Source organism: Idiotropiscis lumnitzeri, chromosome 8 (genome assembly GCF_059441095.1).
Source record: "Idiotropiscis lumnitzeri isolate Australia: NSW breed Sydney's pygmy pipehorse chromosome 8, RoL_Ilum_1.0, whole genome shotgun sequence".
In the NCBI taxonomy this organism is placed as follows: domain Eukaryota; kingdom Metazoa; phylum Chordata; class Actinopteri; order Syngnathiformes; family Syngnathidae; genus Idiotropiscis; species Idiotropiscis lumnitzeri.
This window is the reverse complement of record NC_142398.1, coordinates 16,554,905-16,578,974: the sequence shown is the minus strand read 5'-3', so window position 1 is coordinate 16,578,974 and position 24,070 is coordinate 16,554,905. Positions and strand designations below refer to the sequence as shown.

Below are 24,070 nucleotides of genomic sequence, written 5' to 3'. Positions count from 1 at the left end.
ACCGTCGACCAAGTGATGATGAAAGCAAATAGGATATGGAATACGCGAGGACGATGACAGCCCAACGCCATGATTTTTTTTCAAGCCCACACAAAGCTCAATATTAATTTAATATTATACACCATTTTCACAATTGAAAACAGTTCCCAAGTGTCTCAATAAAACGGGATTTTCAAATGTTCCATCAAAATATACGATATAATAAAAAATAATTTTTCGGCTACGGATATCCAAGGAGGCAATCACCCTATAAAAAATTTATGACAGCATGTGTAATAAATGCAATACACTTACTTAATCACTTGATGGGATACAAGAAGTAATTTGTGATGACATTTTGATTGCACCTCTGCTTAAAAATTTGGTGAAAAGCTCTCTTAGAGACCGGTGGCGCACGTGCATCAAACGTAGGACATTGCATTCTATTAAGTCACCACTAGATGGCAAAAAAAAGGCACACTGTCCCTTTAAGAAATACGCAAATAACAAATAATATTTTTTTTCATTAGTTTCTTACTTGATAAGTGGAAAAGCTCCACTAAATAATAATAATTAGATAAAGTCAGTTTTCCAAAGTCTATTCCCTTAGATACAAACACGCAATGTCACAGTAACCTTGCTGCTTATGTGTTGCTTTGACCTTTCACAATGCAAAAAAAAAAAAAAACAGGGTGTAGGTGTGTTGGGTGAACATTTGCACACAAAGCAAAAAAAGATGACAGCTTCAGAAAAACAACAAACAAAAAAAACGACTACAGCATTCTGTGATTCTTGTTCACGGCATTGCAACCAGATAAAAAGCTTTTATTCATGGAGGGAAAACATCCACGTTTCAAATCAGAGAGGTTGTTCCGGCAAAAGCACACATAATGACAGAGCTTCCTCGATGAGTGTCGGAAGTCAACAGCTGTGTTTTCGTCCCAAAGTCTCCACACTCATGCACACTTGTATTATTTCGAATGTGGAGAAACACTTTTATTATTACCAGAGGCAAGAAATGCGGGCAGACACAAGCTATCGATGCGCATCCATTTTTGCACTTTATTACTGAAAAGAGGAACGTAAACATTTCAATGACAAAAAAAAGGAGAAATGGAACCACAAGCATCCAGAATGTGTTGCCTCATAAACACAAAATCTGTCATCAAGAGAGATGTCTTTGAAATTGCTGGGATTTCCAGCGTCATTAAAAAATAAATAAATTAAAATGGGCACGATAATCTGCGCACCGTGACTGTAAAGGATCAGTTAATTGTTACGTTTTAATGATGCAAACATATTGTAAGGTGAACGAACAGCTTGGAGGTGGATTACCCAAAAAGCTCTCCACCAAATACCTGCACGGAATGAGAATTGCTTCGTGCAAGAAGAGAACCAAATGAATGCAAATCTGGAAATGTTGCTCTCTCTCTCTCTCTATATATATATATATATTATTTTATTTTATTTTTTTTAGACCTTTTGGAAGATCTATAGATCTATAAAGGTCCTTTAAGGAATGCTAAGGTAAATTAAGGATGGAAGAACTTGAGCCCTCACTTCAACATTGCGGAAGACTTTTTGAGGCGACTCGAGTGATCTATGACCTCACAAATATTCGTCTGCATGAATGAATGAATAACATTTCCACTGACACAATACAAAATGTTAGAGCAACTCTTTCCAAAAAAGTGGAAACTTTTGCAGCTGCCGTGTGTATAGCAAAAAGTGTGACACAATGTCTGCGTAACACCAAATGAAATTGCATCAGGCCTATTTTTTTTTTCTTGAGCCAAGCACATGTCTGATGACATGGAGAGTGTATTCTACCCGTATTCATTGGAAATCCACTGAAGCTATTTAAAAGCTCGTCGAGGTTCAGGGAAAGTCTGACTTCAAGGCTGAATTTAAGCAGTTGTGCTTTCATTTGTTGTTTTGAACTTTCTGGTATCTTAAAGCTCCAAGGCCAAGATGAAGTTTCTTCTCAATTTGTTCCCCTGTTTGAGCTACTCGTCTGTCACTGTGAGTACAAAATGCCTTAGGATCCTCCTCCCTTTTTGTTGCCTTTCATTAACTTTAAATGTAGCTGAGACAAGACTCCCCCAGCGTTGTCATCACCAAAGCAGCAACGAGGGACGGTGATGAGTCTCACAGTCAGGAGGTAAGCCTGAAATTCTGGACTCAGATGGCAATAAAATGCTATTTTATGAGGAGTTGAATGTGTTCATTTTTTGCTTGTTCAGAGAGGCAGCAAAGTTCTTTTGGGCATGGCCTGTGATCCCCGGGCAAGCCTCTAATTCCCAATTTGTGGCCGCCACCTGCATCTGTCCCGCCTCCACAGCCACCTTCACCTCGAGTGACAAAAGGGATTCCAAGCCCGTAAACACTTAGCGCTTTAAAACCTTAGCTGGGAAACCTTACTGAGTTACTGATTTAAAAAAAAAAAAAATCTGAGAAACTAACTCTTTGTATAAAAAAAGTATAAAAAAAGACTAAAAAACAAAACAAAACGTGGCTGGGAACCTAACTGTGGTTTAAAACCTTAGCGGCTATCCCTATATTAAAAAAAAAAAACATTTAGCCACAGCAAAGTTTGACAGCACATCTAAGGAGTCGTGAAAAAACAATCTATCTCATAAATAAATGCGTAAAGAGATCCAGTCTGTCGCCATGGCCCGACTCACGATTGTACATGTTGAAATGATACCAATGCAATGTGCTTTATAGGCAGCTGAGATTTTTTTCCCCAAAAGTCTCGCAACTGCTATGAAAACTTTGAAACATCAGTCTTTGTTCACTGTAACGTTTGAGTTCATCACAGAGAACATTTTTGCTTTTTTTTTGTTTTGTTTTTTTGATATTTTTACATTATCATTGACACTACCCCCTCCAGTCTTCCATTTATTATCTTGTATTTTCTTTTGGAGTTCTCGTTATCCATGCATGAGAATGATTTGTTTAATGGATATTGCAGCTTTTGGCAAGATAAGAACACTGCTCAGAGCACACGAAGGAACGGAGTCACACACGCACGCGCACACGCACGCACACGAACTCATACACGCAAAATACAATTCAAGCACAAACAACCAGAGCATTTTTGTTGTTTTCTTGACCAGGATTCTTTGACATGTGCGCAGTTTGCGTTTCTTTACATCCCACCCAGCGAGTTCGGCTGCCCGCATTTTTTTTTTTGCCACCACGAGTGAGGCAGTGACACATCAGCTGTACTCGCAGGTGCTGATGTGATAGCATATAGAATGGTGCAAAACAAGCAGATGGGGGGTATTTACTGGATTTTCTCCTGGTTTCCACCTCATTGCTTCACCCTGATGGAGATATAAGTGGCAATTTGTCTTGTGATACCTGATTGGTTGTTACACTCCGTGAGCAAAGCATAAGATAATACGCCTGCCTCTACTTTTATTGAATTTACCCTAAAGTGCTCCAAGAGGACATCCCTTGAAAGCCAGCATTGATCCCGAGGGAACTAATCTCGACTGTATCGATTTTCTTCAGCTTCTCACAATGATGCTTGTAATTCTGACATGTTTTACAATAACACTGTGAGGACTCCCGGTGAGTGGATTTCTACTCGGTTCCCATTTGTCTACAAATTCAAGAAAAGCTTACTAATCTGCTTATTGGACTTTTTCAAAGTTTTCATTTGTCATACAAGTAACTACTGCGATGTATCCCGAAGGAGGCGTTGTTCAAACTCAAATCTGAGTTGTGCGCCACAGAGCTGCCGACTCTGCACAAACTGCAACAATCCCGTTGGAAATGTGTGACCATTCTTAGCGTTATGTCAGATGACGGTGTCAAGATGTTAGCATTGGGTATAATTTCTCACAAGGTGGAACAAGTTAGAATGAATGAGTAGAAAAGAAATACCACGCGAACATAAAAAAAAAAAACAGTAAATATTTTTTTCTAGTATGTCATCAATCTTCTTCGGCTCCACATCGTCACCAAGCTGTCCTCATGCTACACCAGTCAATGGTAACCTTGTGTTGTAAAATTGGATTGTCAATCATCTGATGTATTGTCTGATTCCATGTTTATTTGTATTCACTTGTGTTTACAGCAGCCCTCCCTTTCAGCCAGTCTGAGCTCAGAGCAGCTCGAGGTGAGATTTTTCTTTCTTCACGGCATGCTCACTCAATCAGCTCACTGAAATCCGTGATGGTTTATTCTTCATCCTCACTTGGCTGCAAATACATCTGTGCCCTGCTCCGTGCTCCAGATGGTGGCTCAACCCAGCCAAATGGGTCCCTAACCTGCCTGCAGGAGCTGCTCAGTAAACCAGACTGCAGGCCTGACTCGTATCTGGCGAGCCAACGGGGACCAGAGGGAATCACGGAACAAAGACACTCCAACCCACACAAAGGGCACACAATGTTTGTAAACCACCATAAATAGGTTCAGTTTGAATTTTTGGTCGTTGTTGTCATGTGCTGTGCATGCAGTCATGCCGTCTGGATTGAAACACATCCCAGATGGGAAAATAACAAGCACACTAATGATGACGTAATCCAGTAGAGGGCATTAATGTTGCTTTCGATGTCATGGTGCAACATACAGTATATTCTACAGCAGTTTTTTTTATATTATAAATGCTGTTATGTCAAAAACAAAGAAACATTTTACCTAAAAATATTCATTTATGTCCATTATTCATGACACTGGTTTGTTTCAAATAGGATTTGAAATTGAAAACAACTTCAGCACAAACCTCAACCAAACGGTCATCATCCTGAAAAAGCCTGTTGCTTTATTTTATTCTACTTTGAATTAAAGTAATTGGTGTATTTGGTGATTTGGCATTAATTCCAAGATATTATTCAAGTGAATATCTGTTACAAGCTTAGAAAAATAATAGTAGAAAAATAATCAATCAAAGATAATTACGGATTTTTTTAATCCCTTGATAGCACTAATATATATATATATATATATATATATATATATATATATATGAATTGTTTTTCTTTATAACCGCTGTAAATTTAAACATTGTAATAATAAAGGATTAAAATAACATACCACTAAATAACTATTATTTATTTTACCTCAAGTTATATTATTAGAATAATTCTAATAAGGACAACAAATGTTGAAAAATGTACAAATAAAAGTCTTAATACTCTCCAATATTGATTTGAGTTGAACACACTTGTCAAGTATTTTATCCTCAATTTAAAATCTGATTTTTCACAATCCATTACTGGTTGAATCAGTGAAGAAAGCAAAGCGTCATGCATTGCACTAGTCACCGCAATTGTCATCCTTTTGTTCTGAAATTGCCTCGGAGTTAAGGTCAATGTACTGAAACCCTTTTAAATGGCTCTACTTTGACAGATATTTGTGGCAACACCAATCGAGGACCCATTAGCCACCAGATGATTACCTCTCTTTTATATACAGGGCTTTGTGTAAACTGGGAAGTCTGGTAGACAATTTATAGGAGCTTTACAGAACTGATTTGAATGACAGATTTTCCAACTAAATTGCACATCTTTCTCCAGTCTTACTGACTTCCACTTATTGCTCCAACCAGCTCCAATTAAGCCATCAGCGCTGCACACAATCTAAGAAAATTGATTTGTGCTCTGAGCTATTCAAGTTTATTGAACAAGACTTAGTTACCAGCAACTGGCACACGTGTGATTACATTGATTTTTAAGGGGCAATAATACTTGCAAACAAACTTGAAAGGGCTGCAAATTGAAAAAGAGAAAAAGAAACAGAAAAGAGTCCATCGCTGAGTATTTCCAATTCTTTGCTTGGACTACACTGACTAATTGAATCACATCACCAGAAACACTCTTCAAGGATTGTGTTGTGTCGTTTGGGAACAATTCAGGCAAAAACAACGTGAATGAGAGTGAATAAATCATTTCCTCGAGCGATTTGTTCTTTTCTCAGTTCATTTGAGCTCAGCCACGCGCATGTCGTCAATCTCGGGGAACGACCAATCAGCAGCGAGCATCAGATGGCGGAGGGATTTTACTGAACATAATGCCGAACAATTCGATGAATGAATCTTTTGAACGATTCTTTTTGATAAACTGATTCTAATGATTCTATTCACTTTAAAGAACTGTCACGCCCATCACTAATTTAGTCTGAACAGAGCATCACAGAATCTGTCCGACAGGGAGTTTAAAACCCCACTGGAGCATTTTCCAACTTGTTCTGAACTAAAACACAGGACTTTACCGAACACACCGACAACTTTGCCTTTGTTAAAATTGACTAGCATTGTGTTTGGCGACTCTCTTCTGTCACTCTGCGGTTTCTTTTCCTAACGAGCAGCAGCAGCTGCAGAGTTATTTCCCTGCCGTCACTCACACTCTCAGCTCGTCACACAATGCAGAAGCTCTACCTGCTGGCAAGCTGTACATCATCGAAATGAGCTTCCCCTCCGAGAAAATATTTCATCAGACATATCACCCCATTGCACGTGTTTGGGTTGCTCTGGACGACGTCGTGTTCCAACTCTTGCCGATATCCAGCAACTTTGCACAGCCATTGACGAAAAATGGACGGACATTCCACTGGCAACATTTCAGGCTGGAGAAATGCTCACTAATGCAGATCTTGACAGTTTTGTTAAAAAAATAATAGAGAAAAATGGTTGTTTTTTTTGTATGTAGAAAAAGGTCGAGATATTTGAGTCCAGCTCCCGAAAAATGGGAGCACAAACAAAAGTGTTGCGTTATAATTACCACCCCGTTGAAATGAAGTTGGCAGGCAGCATCAAAATTGCGATAATTATTTGGCGAGTGCAAAGGTATGAGTTCTACCAGACACTGTAATTAAGGAACGTGTGCTATCAAACTTAAGGTTGATGAGGTCAGCAGAAATTTACTAAAGCTTAAATCCAGACGTAAAAGGTGTATCATCAATATTTACATCAATTCTACCAGAAGGTGAGTGACAAATTTTCATTCATTCCAAAGGTTCCTTTTTTTTTTCATTCTATTTTAGTGCTTTCATTTTGTTGAAGGTGACACCTGTAGCATTGAAACTCGTTGCCAAAATGAAAGTGGTCCTTGAGTATCTCTTCCTGGCCAGCCTTGCATCTGTTGCACCTGTATGTTTTACACTTCACACTTTTAAGTGGCGCTGACTCATTGATGTTCAAGCGTCACTTCTGCAATATGTGAATGAATTGTTTTTTTTTTTGTTTGTTTGTTTTTTTTTTTAAATCTGTGTTTCATTACCTGCCTCACTTTGCAGGATCCAAACAGCAGATGCCTCCTCCACAAGTAGAGAGTAACAGAATGAAAGAGTCAAACAAATGAACCAGCATTCATGTTAAGTTTTCATCTTAATCTGGTGAAATGAAAAACACAAAAGTGAGGTCGGGCCTAATTGGCCACTGGGGCATACAGTGCAGAAATATTATTATTATTTTTTTTTTTTTTAAATTTAGTCATTATGCCAGTGGTGCCCACTCTTTTTCAAGTCCAATATTACATTAATAAAGACGAATTCACGAGTTGTTGACTGAACTGCTGTCATCGCAGTTCATGAAGGCAGCATCAACTCAATTGTAGAAATCCTCCCCTCATGGTTTCATCAAGTATTCTACCCCACAGCCACCTGGCAGGCTGAGTGTGGAAGTGGTCAATATATGCACTCATATTCAGTCGAGTCCCCATTGGGTCCAAAGTTATTGAATGACTGCAATAATCTTTAGCCAAATAAGCACTTTTCTAAAAAAACATTTTTCTGTTTTACCGTTTGCAGTACTACCTGAACGATTTGTCTCAGCAGAAGGTAAACATGCCAAATTCTGTAAATCCAATAGTCAGTATTGCATTTCAGTGGTACTAAACAAATAAAGAACAGTTATTCTATTTTAGTTTTGATGCAGAGGCCAAATATTATTCCATTACAGGTGCTACAATATGTATTTTCACCCTCAGACACCCGCCCCCCCCCAGGAAAATGCTAATGTGAGAGAACAAACACAAAGATGTTGCTGTGATGCTACAGTTTTTACACAAGTGTTACTTCCATTTGCTCTCTTGAGAGGTTTTTCGTCATCTTTTTTTTTCACATTCGTGACTCCAATCCGCTTACATCGCAGGAAGCGCAGCAAGTTTCAGGACCAAACCTCACTGAGAAGCAGACGGAACAGCAGTTCAAGCAAAACAATAAAAAATATGTGCCGCTTCTCCTCACTAGCGTCGCAGGGGGTGCTGGAGCTACTATCTTCGGGTAGTAGGCAGGGGACACCCTGAACTAGTTGCCAGCCAATCGCAGGGCACACATAAACAAACTACCATCTGCACTCACAAACACACCTCGGTGCACTTGAGAGTGTCCACTCAACCTGCCATGCATGTTTTTGGAATGTGGGAGGAAACCGGAGTACCCGGAGAAAACCCACACAGGCACAGGGACAACTTGCACACTCCACACAGGAAGGCCGGAGCCGGAATCGAACCCACGACATCTTCACTGTGAAGCCATCGTGCTAACCAGTCGTCCATCGTGCCGGATTGTTTAAAACATTTCTGGTACAAAAATGCGCTGCTCCTTCGTGGTGATAGAACGCATGAAAAGTAGACGGAGTGTTTTCTACCTGCTGTTTCCAAAACAAAATCAGCACCTTTTTTGTTTTGACCGTCTTGATGGTCGTTCCCGAAAGGTAAACAAAAGCAGAACTATCAAAGCAAAAATGAGCCCATCGCATTTTCTTTGTCATTTCAAACTCATTTGTACTTTTGAGAGAGGGAGATCTCTTTTTCATACGTCTCTTGCCCATTATGATTGTAACCATGACAACCGACCCCAAGTGCTTGAAGTGCTTTTTATGCGTGCATATAGGAAGAAACGTGGAGAGTGTGGTAAACCAAACCCTTTGTTGTCGAGATTCTCGTTGTCCCTCTTAAATTCACACACAGTAAAGTAGAGGGACACCATGAGTTGAAGGGTGCTTCATCTCAAGGATGTTTGGAAAGTAAACTGGCACGTCTCCATTAACTGCCCCAATCATTAATGGTCTTTGGGATATCTTCATTGTTTCTTTTTTTCTTTTATACTTACTGGAAGTGTACTTGCCCAATTCTGAGAAAGAGACAATGTTTACTTCAGTCGTTGAGGAACACAAAATACCATTTGACGTGTTTTTTTTTTTTCTGGAAAAAACCAAAAACCAAAGAAATAACAGGTGCACCAAGCACTTAGGTAGACTACTTAGCAGGATAACTGCAGTCGTATCGCTTGAACGCTGTTCCGTTTAGTCTGGGCTTTATGGAGTGTGCACTCCTCAGCGGCCAACTTTACATCATCCGCAAGTGGAGATCTTGCAGTTCTGTGTTCAGAACTGTTTGCTTCTCCTGAGCTGAATAGAAAGGGAATGAAGAGAGCCACAAATCAGCTGTGTTCCCTTCTTTAGTCTTATCTGATGTTGCTTATTTCCCAATTTCTAATTTTGCATATCCGACTTTCATGTTCTCATTACAAAAAATAAAACACGAGGTACTCACCTGTTTCTCAGCACTAATCGTTTTTTCATTGAGTGCATACTCTTAATTATATATATTTTTTAAATGTAATTATTTGGAGGACTTCTTTTTATTTTTACTTGAGTCAAATTAGACCAAATGGAGAGTAGTCTAACCTGAGTAGAACCTTTGGCGCTATTCTAACATTTTGACCAAAATAAAACAAAAAAAAAACACAAGTTAACAAGTGCAGTCACCATGGCGAGAACTACTGACACTTGTTCTCACTCAGGACTACTTGGAAAACCACTCAGATGTGGAGTCACTTTGGTCGGTAGAGCTACTGTTCATCATAATGACACACACTGACGCCATGGAATGCAAGTGCAAATCCAAAAACAGACAAACAGACACCAAGAACGGCAAGATGATGGTTCCAACGTGATACTCCCCCCCGGGGACACGAACGCTTGTCACAACACGACTTACTCCCATTTTTAAGGGCACAGGCATCGTTCCCTTCAAGGCTCCTTTTAAGTATGTCCAATCATGTCCTGCAATGTGTTTGTCCCATTTCCCAAGCACTCGTGCACGAAATCCACCAAAACATTTTTTTCGTACCCATTTGCCTCAATTGATCTAATTGTTGCGCATCCATAATAATTATGTCAGCGGAAAAGACACGTGCGCGTGTGCGTCTTGCACAGCATGTAATTAAAGATAAGAAGAGCTTTGACCCCGTGCTCCTCTTTTCTTTTTTCCCCCCACATTTGAAGCATATTTATGTCTTCAAACACATTCTTCTTTGCACTTGGTGGGATTTGATTGGCTATCAAAGCACGTTCAGGTACTGTATATAAATGGTCTCCATTTGCGAAAAGCAGGTACTTTCCACCCCGCCAGACTCACCTCATCTCCAAATTCTCCACGCCAGAAAGAAGGTGAGACTTTAAATGTGGGATTTAAAACAAAAAAACAAAAAAAAAAGAGTATTACATTTCTCGTCGACAGTCCAAATGGAGCGATCTGCCATTATGATGTGCCTATTTGTCGCTTGCTCGACTGCTCCTGTAAGTAAGTCTATTTTCCATTTAAAAGATACCAAATCGAACGATATGTATTCATGACGTTGTGAATTTGTCCATCTATTATTTGCATATCTTTTCCTCCTGCAGGTTCAGGAGAGTCAAAATAATGAGGTAACTTGGTCTGATCGCTGTTATTCCTCTCATAGAATACATGGTATTTACGTCAGGCCGTTGAACATCACGGGTTGATGGATATATGAAACGGCAGTTGTAATTGTCGCTATTGCACTTGCGAGTCTGGAGATGTCTGGTATTGTTCCAGCAGATCGCGGCGCATGCCAATGAGGCCCTGAGGTTGATGGAGATGTACAGGCTGTACCAGCAGCAGGTTTGTAAGGGATTGGTTCATTTGAATATGAGACAAAATCAAAATCACGTTGAGGATTTATGTATTATTTTCAGGGGATGGTGGCAAACCCTTTCCTTGCTGCAGGCGCTGCTGCTGAAGCTCCTCTCGTAAGATTTCAAACGACGTAAAAAGTGCAATCGAACTGATCTTGCTTGTTGCCTACGCTTTGCCTTTAATTCAAACGCTTTCTTCCGTTATCAACTTTTAGGTATCTCTTTTTATCTTTGTGTGCTTTGGAGGTGTCCCCATGATGTGGTTAATTGGAATGTTAAATGCAATGAGACATTCTTTAGGGAGGGATTTTTTTTCAGCAGATGATGAGTGATAGCTAAAACATCTTTCAGAATTGAAGAAGCTTTCTGGATTAAAGGTAAAATGTTTTAGAAGAGTGATTTAATTTATGTGAATTTGCCATGACTGGATTTTGGTGACTGAGTATATGAAAAAAAAACATTCAAAAAGCTGCCAAATGTTCGTATTTTGTTGCAGAAATCTATGAATGCTAACTCGTTACAGCCCTGTGCTATGCTTGTCCCAGATATTTTAATCTGGAATGAATCTTGGATTGAAATTTAAAATGTCAGACACGAACAGTATACACAATGTTAAATAAATAAATAAATCAATAAATAAATAAATAAACAATGCTGTCATCCAAATTCCCTGCTTTCTGACGTTCATGTGGGGGATTGAATGCTCAGTACAAGGCAGATTAATCTGATTTAAGAGACTTGCTTCCTATTTTACGGTTAGAAACCGAATTGATAAAGCTTAATTAACTGATCCATTGACACAGATATTCGTTTGAGGATGGTATGTTGAAATTTTATTTGCTTTTATTTTGGCTCCAACTGCATCCACCATTACAAGGTTGATGCAATAAATACATTACAATAACAAATAAGGAAACAATCCATAATTTATTAACCAATTCTGGTTATAGAGTAATAATTGTGTTGTGTTATTGAACAAAATGCAGAATGGCTTTTATCTTATTACAAAATATCCTGCAATAACTCGTAGTATTTTTACCGAATTAAATTGAGTCGAATTGTTCTGAAAGTGGTATCCTTAATAATGGATGTGCTCCAATATTGTCCTTATTATGGCCACTTTGTAACGCCATAAAATATTTGACCGCACAGGGACTTCAAATTCTACACAATCATATTTCTGTTCGTATAATACTGTTTCTGAAATCTGTTTGTATTAAATATTTGTCCAGGCAGATCCGACTGAGGCGGCACCCAAGGTACCGGATGTGTTCCCATTGCATTCAATGCAACTTTTCTCAAAATGCAAACAATAATGCGAAATAATAATAATTCTTTCTTCCAAAGCAGCTGGATGCTGCACCAGCTCAGGCGGCCACTGCTGCCCCTCCTCCTGCTCGAGCTGCGGCTCAGCCGGTTGGAGACGCATCAGAGGAGGAAGAAGAGGTGACAAGCAAGCTTGACATTTACCTGAATATCGAATTGCCACCACTGTGCGTGCTTCCCCTTACTGGTGCAAAAGATAAACCTTTAAAACATTTGGCATTCATGAAAAAGCCTTTACAACAGAATTAGTTCAAATCTAGGTTCTCTCTCTTTGGAGTTTTTATGTTCTCTGCATGCTTGCATGGGTTTACTAGTGTGCACCATCTTCCACCCACGTTCCCAAAAAATGTTCATTCATCAAATTGTCCAAAGGTCTGAATTTGAGTGAGGATAGGCATTTGAGGCAAAGAAAAAGCTACAAATCAATACATACATTTTCTCAATTATCTGGAACACAGGATGCTCAGCTAGCCTCAAAAGCTGCTGCTCCTGTTGCTTCTGTCAACTCTGACGAGGCAGAAGAGGCTGAGGAAAGAGAAGATGCCGAGGATGCGACTGCGGTCGAGGCGGAAGCAGCAGAGGGGCCTGAAGCCGATCCTGCAGCAGACCCTACAGCTCCTGCTGATGTGCCAGCAGTTGTTCATGCCCCCGTAGAGATTGCGGCAGTTGAAGTGGCAGCTGTGGACGCTGCCCCTAACGCTCCTGAAGCTGCTGAAGCGGCAGTCGCAGGAGATGCTGCCCCACCAGCAGCGGAGAGCAACGCTACTGTAGTGTAATTATGCCCTGCATATTTCTGTCACTGTATAATTTCAGTTCAAAAAGACGGAATGAAATAGCATAAATATAGACGCCAAAAAATGCTTTTGTGGGTGCATGTCAGCATTGTACGACCGTTTGTATTCTGCTAGTGCAAAACAAACACGATGTTGAATCTCTCTTCTTGTTTTGTTATAGTTGCCATCATCCTGTTAAATAAAGGTCAGATCGCATAAATTGTGGTTTCAATTGCTTTTACTGAGACTGGTTCTACCACGGGACATGAAGAAGGCAAAGGACAAAAGCATAAGACAAAGGCTCATGCCATTTTAAATCAAGACATATTTAGACAACATTATCCTGTATAATAATATTTCTCATTTCTAGTGGCCGGTTTTATGGTTATTAGTCAGTGGTGGGCCGTCAAGGCCTTCTGCTGGCCAAACATAATCAAGAAATCATGATCATATTCTTCACAATGATGTCATATTATATCCTAGTGTGGTATTTTTTACGAGAATTTTTATCCAATCAGAATTCAGCTAGCTCGTGTTGCCAGGCAGATTTCGATTCACTATTTGTCCAAGGAGGGACAAGTGCGGATTTCATTGGAGATACACTTGCCAGGCCATTTTCAAGACGGACCTTTCAAGAGAAGCTAAGTCATCCAACACAGTAGAGTGTAATTGTTTTTCTGTATATTATTTCTCCAGCTGTAGTGTCATAAATGATGGCAATATGAGGGGGATTTATTCAAGTCGGATTAAGTGCGACTTCACTGAAGTCCTACGAGTGAAATGCACAACCTGCCACTGTCATTAGTTGTGTATTGATTTCTCCAAAACAATATGATAAAGCTGAAAATGCAAGTGAAGATAATATCGCTGTAAAAACAATACATCAATTCAGCTTGTTATTCATAAATGGACTATCCCCACTGGATGATGCCTTTAAAAAGTAGTAGTTGGAAAACACGTTTTTTATTAGCCAACAGGGCGAGTCACACAGCCAAAAGAGCGCCGTTGTCCAACTGCTCAACACGGCCAGAGATTCAGACAATACTTCTATCTCTGTTCTTTACTTAAGGAGGGAGAAGGTCTCGCTGATGTGAAACCTCCTCTCGCTGGCATCTAATCGGATCAGAGTTGGATAAGGTTGAAAGTGCTGACAGAGCATAAATTTATTTGTGTGTGCGTGTGCGTGTGTGCGTGTGTGTGTGAGACGACAAAATGTTCTGGTGTTACACACCTGAATAGAAAAAAAAATTAGAAGCTTTTTCACCAAATGAGTTTCAGCACTTTGGTGATCCACTTTATGAAGGGTACCGATCACTGCCTGGGGGCTACAAAGTGGACTTTGCCTCCTCTCCTCTCGGCCACCTCTAATCCTCCTAATCCTTATCAGGGTCTGTAAATCTGCGTGACATTATTAACTTCGCCCCGATGCTTTATACATGTCCGTGTTGCCTGTTACTACATTTTGATATTTTCTCCAATTAGCTTCTGAGGACCTTGCACATCCTCTGCACATGTCAGCGCTTCATGCTGAAAAGAAAATTGACTTGTTAACTGGAGGGCAAGGTCAGTTTAAAATAATGTTTTTTTTTTTTTTTTTTTGGAAGTACTGTTAAAAGGGATTCTCTTTCTTTTGCTTTCACGTTACAGGCTCTCATTATGCTCAACTTTAAGTCAGGTCTGAGTCGTAGGCGATTTTCAAGCTCAAAATGTCTGACTTTTTCAGATTGTTTGATGCATTCACACAGACCGCAGTATATCGAGAAACGTATTGAGGGTCTGTAATGAGTTCTATTCAGGGCTGATAATACAGACGAGGGAAGCAAAACAAAAGTGGAACCCAGGTTCTTTTAGACCTTATCTGATTTTGGCTCAATAGAGCAATATTGCAAATAACTAGAGGTGGGTGTAATTATCCATTTCTGTTGTAACACCATATCGTAAGGCATTTGTAAATCCATTTTTGTATGTTGTAAATCTTACAATAACTGGGCTTGACGTATTTTTTGACTGCTACTCTGAAGATCTGCCGCCACCCCCGACTTCAGCATGACGCTTGACTCACGACCAGAAGCTGTCCCAAGAAGCGGAGTCAAAATGTGAGCGGACCTTTAAGAACATATTGCGTCATATAGACAAAATGGTCATTTTGAATTCTTTTGAGAGCACTTATTGACCTTTTGCAATCTACATTTGCTGCAGGATGGCGTCACAGCCAGTCCTTAATCGCCTGCTCAACATGAACAACAGTAATAACAATGACGAGTAAGTACAATTCTGGAGTCATGAGAAGAGGTCAATCTGATACTTTCCATAATAATGCTCTATTGAGAGAAGTCGGAAAAAAACTGAATACATTCCATTGATTTTTTAAGAAGGATTTCGCTGCTAACCGTGTTAATATATATTCTACTGCACAGAAAGAAGGAAAAACAAGAACAAGGAGCAAATGAAAAGGAAAAAGAAAAGGATGCCGATAAGTAAGTGTATCATCCATCGCAACAGGCATTATGGGCGACGAATGAGGATTAAATGTGATGTGATCATCATTTAGTCGTTCTGTTCTCTTTTTTTTTTTTTGACAGCCCCAAGGAATTATTTGTCATTAACCCTGCTGGAAATCTTTATTACAACTGGCTCTTCATTGTCACGTTGCCCGTCATGTACAACTGGACCATGATTATCGCCAGGTGACTTCTTTAATGGATATATATATATATATATATATATATATATATATATATATATATATATATATGTATATTCCCCAAAATGTATTTCAACCATCATATTAAGTGTGATATAATTTAATGGGATATTAATATACATGTAAAAAAAAAAAAACAACAACCTGTCATTATTAGTCAACTGTGATGTTGTCCTGCAAACAGGGCGTGCTTCGAGGAGCTGCAGCACAATTACCTTCTTTACTGGGTTTTATTTGACTACACCTCCGACCTCATCTATCTGGCTGATATGCTCGTCAGGACCAGAACAGGTGAAAAAGACATTTTTTTAAAGGGAAACTTAATCCAAGATGTCAAATGTTTCTGTTACATTATAAAAGTGCATATCTTTTTTTGTATCTGCTGCTCTTTACTTAAATATATGAAGTATAAGCAATACTTAAAGCAATATTAGCATACAAAGACAAGAAAGAAAACAGAATTTTTCTGATTGACCATCCCAGAAATAGACGGGCTGTTTGGGGAAAAAATCTGAAAATATTCTTGAAATCCCCGATGGCCACCATGTGCTCCAATGAACACTGAGCTGACATATTTTCCATCTCAAGGTTATTTGTAATTAGAATAGTGGTTATGTCGGAAGATAGGTGATGTTTACTTGTGAACAACCCAAATATCCTCCTGATTGACTTTGTACTTTTTGAAGGTTACCTTGAGCAAGGCTTGATGGTGAAAGATGAGAAGCTGCTTCGCGACCGTTACATCAAAAGCTTCCAGTTCCGGCTGGATGTTGTCTCCATGTTGCCCACGGACATCCTGTATCTCTTTCTGGGTCTGGACTACCCGGAGATTCGAGTCAATAAGCTACTAAGGATTGGTCGCATGATGGAATTCTTCACAAGAACCGAGACGAAAACCAACTACCCCAACATCTTCCGCATTGCAAACTTGATAATGTACATCCTCATCATTATCCACTGGAACGCCTGCTTCTACTTCTCATTCTCCAAGTCGATTGGTTTTGGGTCCGATGAATGGGTTTACCCAGCTCTTGATGATCCGGATGAGCCCGCTTTTGGCCAGCCCTTGAGGAAGTATGCCTTCAGCCTCTACTGGTCCACATTGACCCTGACCACAATTGGAGAAACTCCACCACCGGCCCTGGATTCTGAATTTATTTTCCACGTGGTCGACTTCTTAGTTGGGGTTCTCATCTTTGCCACCATTGTGGGAAATATCGCTACCATGATCTCCAACATGAATGCTGCCCAAGCCCAGTTTCAGGCTCGGATTGATAACATTAAACAGTACATGCAGGTAGAAAATCGACTGATTATTTTGACTGCAATGTACTTCTGCGTTGATTATGACTGATTGCAAAAACTGTCCGTTCCAGGTTCGGATGGTCAGCAAGGAACTGGAATTACGTGTCATTAAGTGGTTCGACTACCTGTGGAACAACGGCAAGGCACAGGATGAGCGCGAGGTATTGCGATATCTGCCAGATAAGCTGAAAGCTGAGATCGCCATCCAAGTTCACATGGAGACCCTCAAGAAGGTTCGCATCTTTGCAGACTGTGAGGCAGGCTTGCTGATCGAGTTAGTGCTGAAGCTCCGGCCTCAGGTGTTCAGTCCTGGAGACTACATCTGCAAGAAGGGCGATATAGGCCGTGAGATGTATATCATCAAAGATGGAAAACTCGCAGTGGTTGCCGATGATGGTGTGACTCAGTTTGTGGCGCTGGGAAGCGGAAGCTATTTCGGTGAGATCAGTATCCTGAATATCAAGGGCAGCAAAGCGGGCAACAGGCGGACAGCCAACATCCGCAGCATCGGATACTCAGACCTCTTCTGTCTGTCCAAGGATGACCTCATGGAGTCGCTCGTGGAGTACCCGGATGCTAAAGGCATGCTGGAGGAGAAGGGACGACAGATCCTGATGAAAGATGGCCTGATTGACTTGGACCCGGCTAACATCAAGCCGGAGGCCAAGGAGCTGGAAGAGAAAGTCAACAGATTATACAGTACGATAGATTTGATGCAGTTCAAACTGAAGAAGATTCTGGAGAAATACAAGACAACTGATAAGACGCTGTGGCATCGCATCAAGGATCTGGAGCGTCTGACAGGGGAGGAGATAGAGGAGGATGGCGAGGGGGATGAGGATGTGAAAAAGGAGGAAGTTCAAGTGGAAGAGGAGAAAACTGAAGTTAAAGCTGGAGTGGATGAAGTAGGAGAAGAATTGAGAGAACAGCTCGAGAGGACCGAAGCAACGGATGAGGAAGAAAAAGACGAAGAAATACAATGAACACAAAGAAAAAAAAGTACAAATCCAAAGTTTACACAAAACTGGTTTCTCTGTGGGTAGAACCTTGAACACGAGTGTATTGTGTCTATTCAAATAACCGACAGCTGGATATGGAACGTAACATAACCATGGAAACTACATACTGTATAATGGGAACTGTGGTACGGGTTTCCTCTATTGCAGGGGTGGGAAAACTTTTTGATTGGCGGGCCACAATGGGTTCTAAAATTTGACAGAGGGGATGGATGACGTTTGGTAAAATTAAAATTAATTTTAAATGAAAATGAACAAAAGCATCTGTCTTTGACACACCATAGTATTTAGAAAATAAAACTTAAACAAGGTTTATTCATTTTATTTCTTTCAAGTTCGGCGGGCCGGATTAAAACATTTAACGGGCCGCATGTGGCCCCCGGGCCGTAGTTTGTCCACACCTGCTCTAGTGGTAGGTTGGTCCCTGGGCTCTAATGACTTAATACCATCAACACTTCTCATCAACTGATGGACAAAGCCAGGCCAAGATGTTTTCATCTTTTTATTTTTTCTGGAGAGATGGCAAAAGCTGGATGACTACAAGTTTTAATTTGGCGGCTTCATCGAAAGTAGTTTTGTGTCATCTTTTTAATTCTTGTCATTTGTCCTACTTTGTAACAAGCTGTGTCGATTTGTCAAAATGTTGCGGCAAGCAGATGCTCGAATAAATTCTACTATAGATGGTGAATTTAAACAACGGAGCAATTAAGGGACTATGCAACTGAGACACACTTATGATTGTATTTTTATTTTTTTGCTCCTTGGCTTCCCCTTTAGTTGTGAAGTTGCTATTCATATTTGAGCGATGAATACTGAAGATGTGCATTTATTCTACTTCGGAAAATAGGTCAGAATTAGCTTCACTATAATTAACATCTCCAGGTGTTGAAGCTAAGGATTACCAGACTCACACACTGCAGGGCAGACATGACATCTGTAAGGCTGGAATTTAAAGGGAAAGTTGTCAAATTTGTCAATTTTTAACTAAAAAAGCTCACCGTATGTTTTACTGGAAGCTTCGCTTATGACAAACTATTATGAACCGTTGCACGCTCACACGCTCGATCATTAATCGAGTGCCTCTGACTTGCAATCCCTCAGGCGGCACTGCATTAAAATCCGGCTTCATTGTGTGAAGGATTTTACCGCGTGGGCTCAGAAACACTTCGGAAAACCATCGTCTATTAACACAGTTTGTCTCGATATCTACAAATACAAGTTAAAACTCTACCATGCAAAACAAAGAAAAGCGCCAGAAACACCGGTGGCTTCCCTCGCGCTCTCCGCTCGAGTTCTGCTTTCGATTTCCAATTTCCCTGAGGTGAATGGAGAACCCAACACTATTTGACAGTGTATTAGTATTAATAATAATAAAAAAAAGGCCTCCTCCCTCACACCTTCCTCCCAGTAGCCACATGGTGTAAATAGAACAAAACTGCCCCCCCCCACCTCTCCCATTCACAGCTGCCATCCTTTGACTAAAAGTTCATAAATTCCATGCGTATGAGCAGCACGCTTGCATTGCGGAAATATTCGCGTCACGTACTCCATGTGGTCATGAAGTCAATCTTGAGAAGCCTATGAGAATGTCCTGGCAGAGCCGGAAAGGCGGTGTGATGGAGTACATGCCATTTATCCTGGGACATTTACTGCTGATTTCCCAGCAGAGGTATCTCTTGGGAATTCATTGCCCAAGGGGGGGTTGATTCTGTTGTAGCAGTATTAACAAAGCAACAATCATCAAAAGTGGCATAAAAGGTTGTTTACGTGAAGAATAAAGTATTGCATTACTTTGCAGGTTGCTGTTGCTAGTTTTAGATGCAAGGTTTCCCCCGTCAAACAATTCACTCTTTAGTTCATTATTGTGATGCAATAAAGAGCTGAGAATATTATACTCTTGATGTCTCAGAAATATCCTTCCATTCTTTTTGTAATCAGAGCTCCTGCTTGTGTTTTGTGGCAGCTACAAAAGCAGTCGTAACTAAAGCTGCTAGCTAAGGCTCCCGGCATCACTGGCCAAATTGGATGACCGGCACATTGGAATGTGAGCGGTGGCAGCTTGGGCCCTAAATATTTGTTGAAAGAAATCAAATGGAATGATTAGCAGAATAGTCAGTTCACTGTTACGATGTGGAAGTGCAGAGGTGCGCCCGATTATTAAACATAAAATCAGGACATGTCAAGCTGGTCTGACATATTTAAGTACGTATTTTGGCAACATTCAATCACAATGGCACAGCAATCACATGTAAGCTAACGTCGTTTTGTTCAGAAAAGAGCGTGAAAGCTGTACAATCGTCTCCATGTTTAGAGAATTTAATTGTTACTTGCAAATAAACGTATTTGGAAATATATTCAAATTATATACAGTTAAAAATTTGGGATTATTTGCAATTTTGAGGGAACCTCATATTCTTTTTTTCTGAAAATATGTTTCCATCTGTAATTTCCGTGCAAGGTGCATGGCATACTTTTAAAAACACTTTTCTCTGCCCTGACACGCTGTACTTGTTTTAAAAGACAGATCAAAGCCAAGATTGCAAAATGCTTCTAAAGAATCGCATCGTAGGGATGTGATGTAATATTTTTACCGTTGGTATCCCAAAAAAATAAATCCCTGCCGTAGGATTTGACGTATTGGTATACGCTCAATTAATTTCTTTCTGTTTTTTCGGCAGAGCAACAATATTGATCAACATTGATGCAATTACTGAGGAAATTAGAATGTTTATGGATGCCAAGTATTATTATTAAAGCTTATTTTTAGAATATGCCGTAACAAAAATATGACACAGTGGTAAAAGTAAATCATATTCATCTGCACGCAATCAATCCCGTTTGAATCAGGGGTGGCACTTGACTCGTCTGAATCACAAATTTTCCTGATTGGCACACTCAAAAGTCCTGTTTCCTCTGTTAACGGTTCGCAAAAGCACTTCCGTGATGGTTTGTGAGATTCACAAGTCACTGTTAATAGCAAGCCTTTAAGATGAATCGCAAACTCCAGCTGGTATAATCGAATGTGAAATTTAGCGAGTCGAACATCATTCATGCAAATATCCGCAATTGGACATTTTTAAAAATCTTGTTGCCATGGCAGTTGGACGTGAGCAAGAACAGGCAACGGCATGTCATTTCAAAGATGTGGTTGACGTGGCATTAGGAACAGTCGTCTACATTTAATACGAGAAAAACAACATCGGCTCAAGATACTCAAATGTAACAAGCAATTTGTAGAGAAGATGCCGGCCGGGGCTATTGCTTGGCCAACACGGCTCTTTGGAAAAGACGCTCCATCTGCCTGTGAGCAAAAAGGAAATTACATGCATGGCAGTTCAATTATGAAGACAGTGATGAAACACAAGAATGCATAATATGTGGTTACCCTACTACACCGCAACCCACCCCTCATCATTCTAATCGTGGCGTGAACACAAAACAACCCAAGATCACTTACCAATAACTCATGGGGGCAATATAATGAATCTGCTGTGTGTGAGTGCGTGCGCGTTAAAGTGTACCTCTAACGACTCATTTGGAGGTATTGATGAGGAAATGTAGCAATATTGTAGATTTTGATAAATATCTGGTGTTCGTGTCTTTCTGTCTAGTTCTGGAGTCGTCAAAACAGCGCTTGTTTAATTTGAAGGCAAAATGCCATTTTAGGAACGGATGTGACGTCAATTTGTTGACTGGGTCTTCGGTGGCTATTGAGTGATAACAGCATATAAAATATTCTGAATGAAGTCCAGAAAAAAAAAAAAATTAGAGCGTGCAATCGACCATCCATGCATGTTTTTGGAATGCGGGAGGAAACTGGAGTACCCGGAGAAAACCCACGCAGGCACGGGGAGACCCTGCAAACTCCACCCAGGAAGGCCGGAGCCGGAATCGAACCCACGACCTCATTACTGCGACGCCATCGTGCTAACCAGTCTGTGCCGCCCGATAAATAAATATTTCACCGGCAACTTTCGCTTTGCCTAAACCGCTTTCCTGCACTTGGGTCCACCTGCCTTTGTCGCCACTCCACCACCTGAATCCTGACAGTGCTGGCAACAAACTGATTGTTAATTTGCATATCGTACTCACGGTGGCACCAAAGTGACTGTGTGCTCATGTTCCATATCAGTGGAATTGCATTCGGCGGGGGCGGGGGGTTAACCTATGAAATGATCAGTTTAATTAAATGTTCTGCCCGACGTTTTCCTGCAGAGTGATCTTCAATCTCGCCTCACACGCAGACGGACAAACAACAACGTCATGTCTTATCACAAACTCATCACACTGCACTCTGAAGTGAATAGTTCCAAAATGTCTTTACATGGCTGCTTAATAGGAACATCATCTTCCGATGTTAATGCCCACTGTCTTTGACTAATTGGTAAATAATTAAGAGGTATTTCTTTTTTGGTTGGCCAATCAGTGGCTGGCTCTTGGACAGCTGCAATCATCAAGGATAATTGCCCCCCTTAGAGGTGACGCCTGCCTTAAAGCTTCTGGGAAAAGAGCTGATGACAGCATCGCTGTTCCCACTGACATTTCACACCGCGATGAGGTGACATTTCAATGAGAAAACGACAATAATTACCTGATGGCAATCAGGCCATTCGGCATTCGCAGGAAACAGGTAAACGCAGCTTCTATCGACACGTTATTTTGATACTTGGATATTAACGTTTCCATCGATCCATCCGGTACCTGGTCCGCTTTTTCCTCACAAGGGACGCGGATTCTATTCCAGCCATCTTCGATATTTGATATTAACACCTTTTTGGTATTTAAGAGACATCTTTTTTAAAGCATGTGTTGCATACCTTTTAGACTTGTATAAAAATCGTTTTTTTTTTGTTTGTTTTTGCAGTAAATTAAGTTCCTTATTTGAATTCTGCTGAGAGGAAAAATGCTTAAGAATGAAAGCTTTTAAACGGTAGCTTATAAAATAAAGACATGACTGCTGGACCCTTCAGGTCAGACTTTGTCGTTTCTTATAATCTAACAAATGTGAGTGTTAAAACCAACCAAATTCATTGATAGACATACTTCAATGATCCTGAGAAACAAATGAAGTAATTTGGTGTTTAAAAAAAAAGGCGTCATCATGGGATTAGAGGAAAAGGGCAATTTCCGTATCATGGACGTATCAGGCGATGAATAATAAGGAAAAAGCGGGAAAGAAATGTCAGATGACAACACATATAGAAGCCAGCGCTCACTTCTCGAGCCCAGAAAGCAATTGTCATTAAGTATTTGATATGTCACACCAGAGGTGAGCACCGACGCTTTCCTATTTCTCATTATCTGAATGATAAGATATCGATGATGGTTAGAGTCAGTGCTTCTATGACTGACATTCTATGAAAGACTGAATTTAGTGCCAGCGCTGTCGTGCTGGCATAAAATGTTAACGCAATATACGGTGTTATCTCTCGGTTATCTATTATGGCACAACGGTGAATCACCTCGAGGACATCAGATATTGATGTCTAAAATCCAAACTAAAATGCTCGTGCTATTTCGTAGATTTTTAAGGGATTGTTTTGTTTGGTTTTCATGAGATTGGCAGGCTGGGTTGGGTGTTCCAACGACACGGGGATCACACACCTAAGCCTCCCTGCTAAGAACTATTTAAGGGTGCTGGAGAGGTCCAATCTCAGATTCAGGAAGAGCAGTGTGGTTTTCGTGCTCCTGGTCCATAAGAACGCATGGAAGTTCACCCGACCAGTCTACATGTGATTTGTGGACTTGGAGAAGATATTCTAATGAGTCCCTCAGAGAGTTCTTTTTTGTTGAGGGTTGGACTCCGCCAAGGATGCACTTTTGTCTCCGATTTTATTCAGACCCTTATTGGGCAGAATTCCTGGGCCAGTCAAGGCATTGAAAGGGTCTGATTTGGTGGCCACAGTATTGCATGATATATATATAGTTAATTATTTAAACCAAATGAGAAATGCCAACCCAATAGCACTCTGGAATACAGACCTCAAGATAAGATAATACACAGAACACTCAATACAAAATGTATGAAATGAGAATGGCAAACAAAGACACCTGCTCTCAATGCGCAATAGAT

General features: G+C 40.4%; 1 protein-coding gene across 2 annotated transcripts; it reads left to right on the top strand.

Moving 5' to 3' along the window:
* The first annotated feature begins 14,153 nt into the window (after nt 1–14,153).
* cnga1a (cyclic nucleotide gated channel subunit alpha 1a) lies at nt 14,154–19,889 on the top strand. 2 transcript variants are annotated; one of them, XM_088302481.1, is made up of 9 exons: nt 14,154–14,360; nt 14,455–14,535; nt 14,994–15,068; nt 15,172–15,234; nt 15,390–15,449; nt 15,555–15,659; nt 15,861–15,967; nt 16,363–16,973; nt 17,053–19,889. In XM_088302481.1, exons 3-9 carry the CDS (start codon nt 15,019–15,021, stop codon nt 17,962–17,964), a joined length of 1,908 nt encoding a protein of 635 aa, XP_088158607.1. In that variant the 5' UTR covers nt 14,154–14,360; nt 14,455–14,535; nt 14,994–15,018; the 3' UTR covers nt 17,965–19,889. The 2 variants fall into 2 exon arrangements, with proteins under 2 accessions (XP_088158607.1, XP_088158606.1); XM_088302480.1 differs by lacking the exon at nt 14,154–14,360 and having other exon boundaries at nt 14,370–14,535.
* The last annotated feature ends 4,181 nt before the right edge of the window (nt 19,890–24,070 follow it).

Bases quoted from the DNA above. Each gene is read 5' to 3' on its own strand.
- cnga1a (XM_088302481.1), top strand. From the start codon at position 15,019: ATGACGCTTGACTCACGACCAGAAGCTGTCCCAAGAAGCGGAGTCAAA. The intron at 15,069-15,171 runs GTGAGCGGACCT...CATTTGCTGCAG, and splicing joins CCAAGAAGCGGAGTCAAAAT to GATGGCGTCACAGCCAGTCC. The intron at 15,660-15,860 runs GTGACTTCTTTA...TCCTGCAAACAG, and splicing joins TGGACCATGATTATCGCCAG to GGCGTGCTTCGAGGAGCTGC.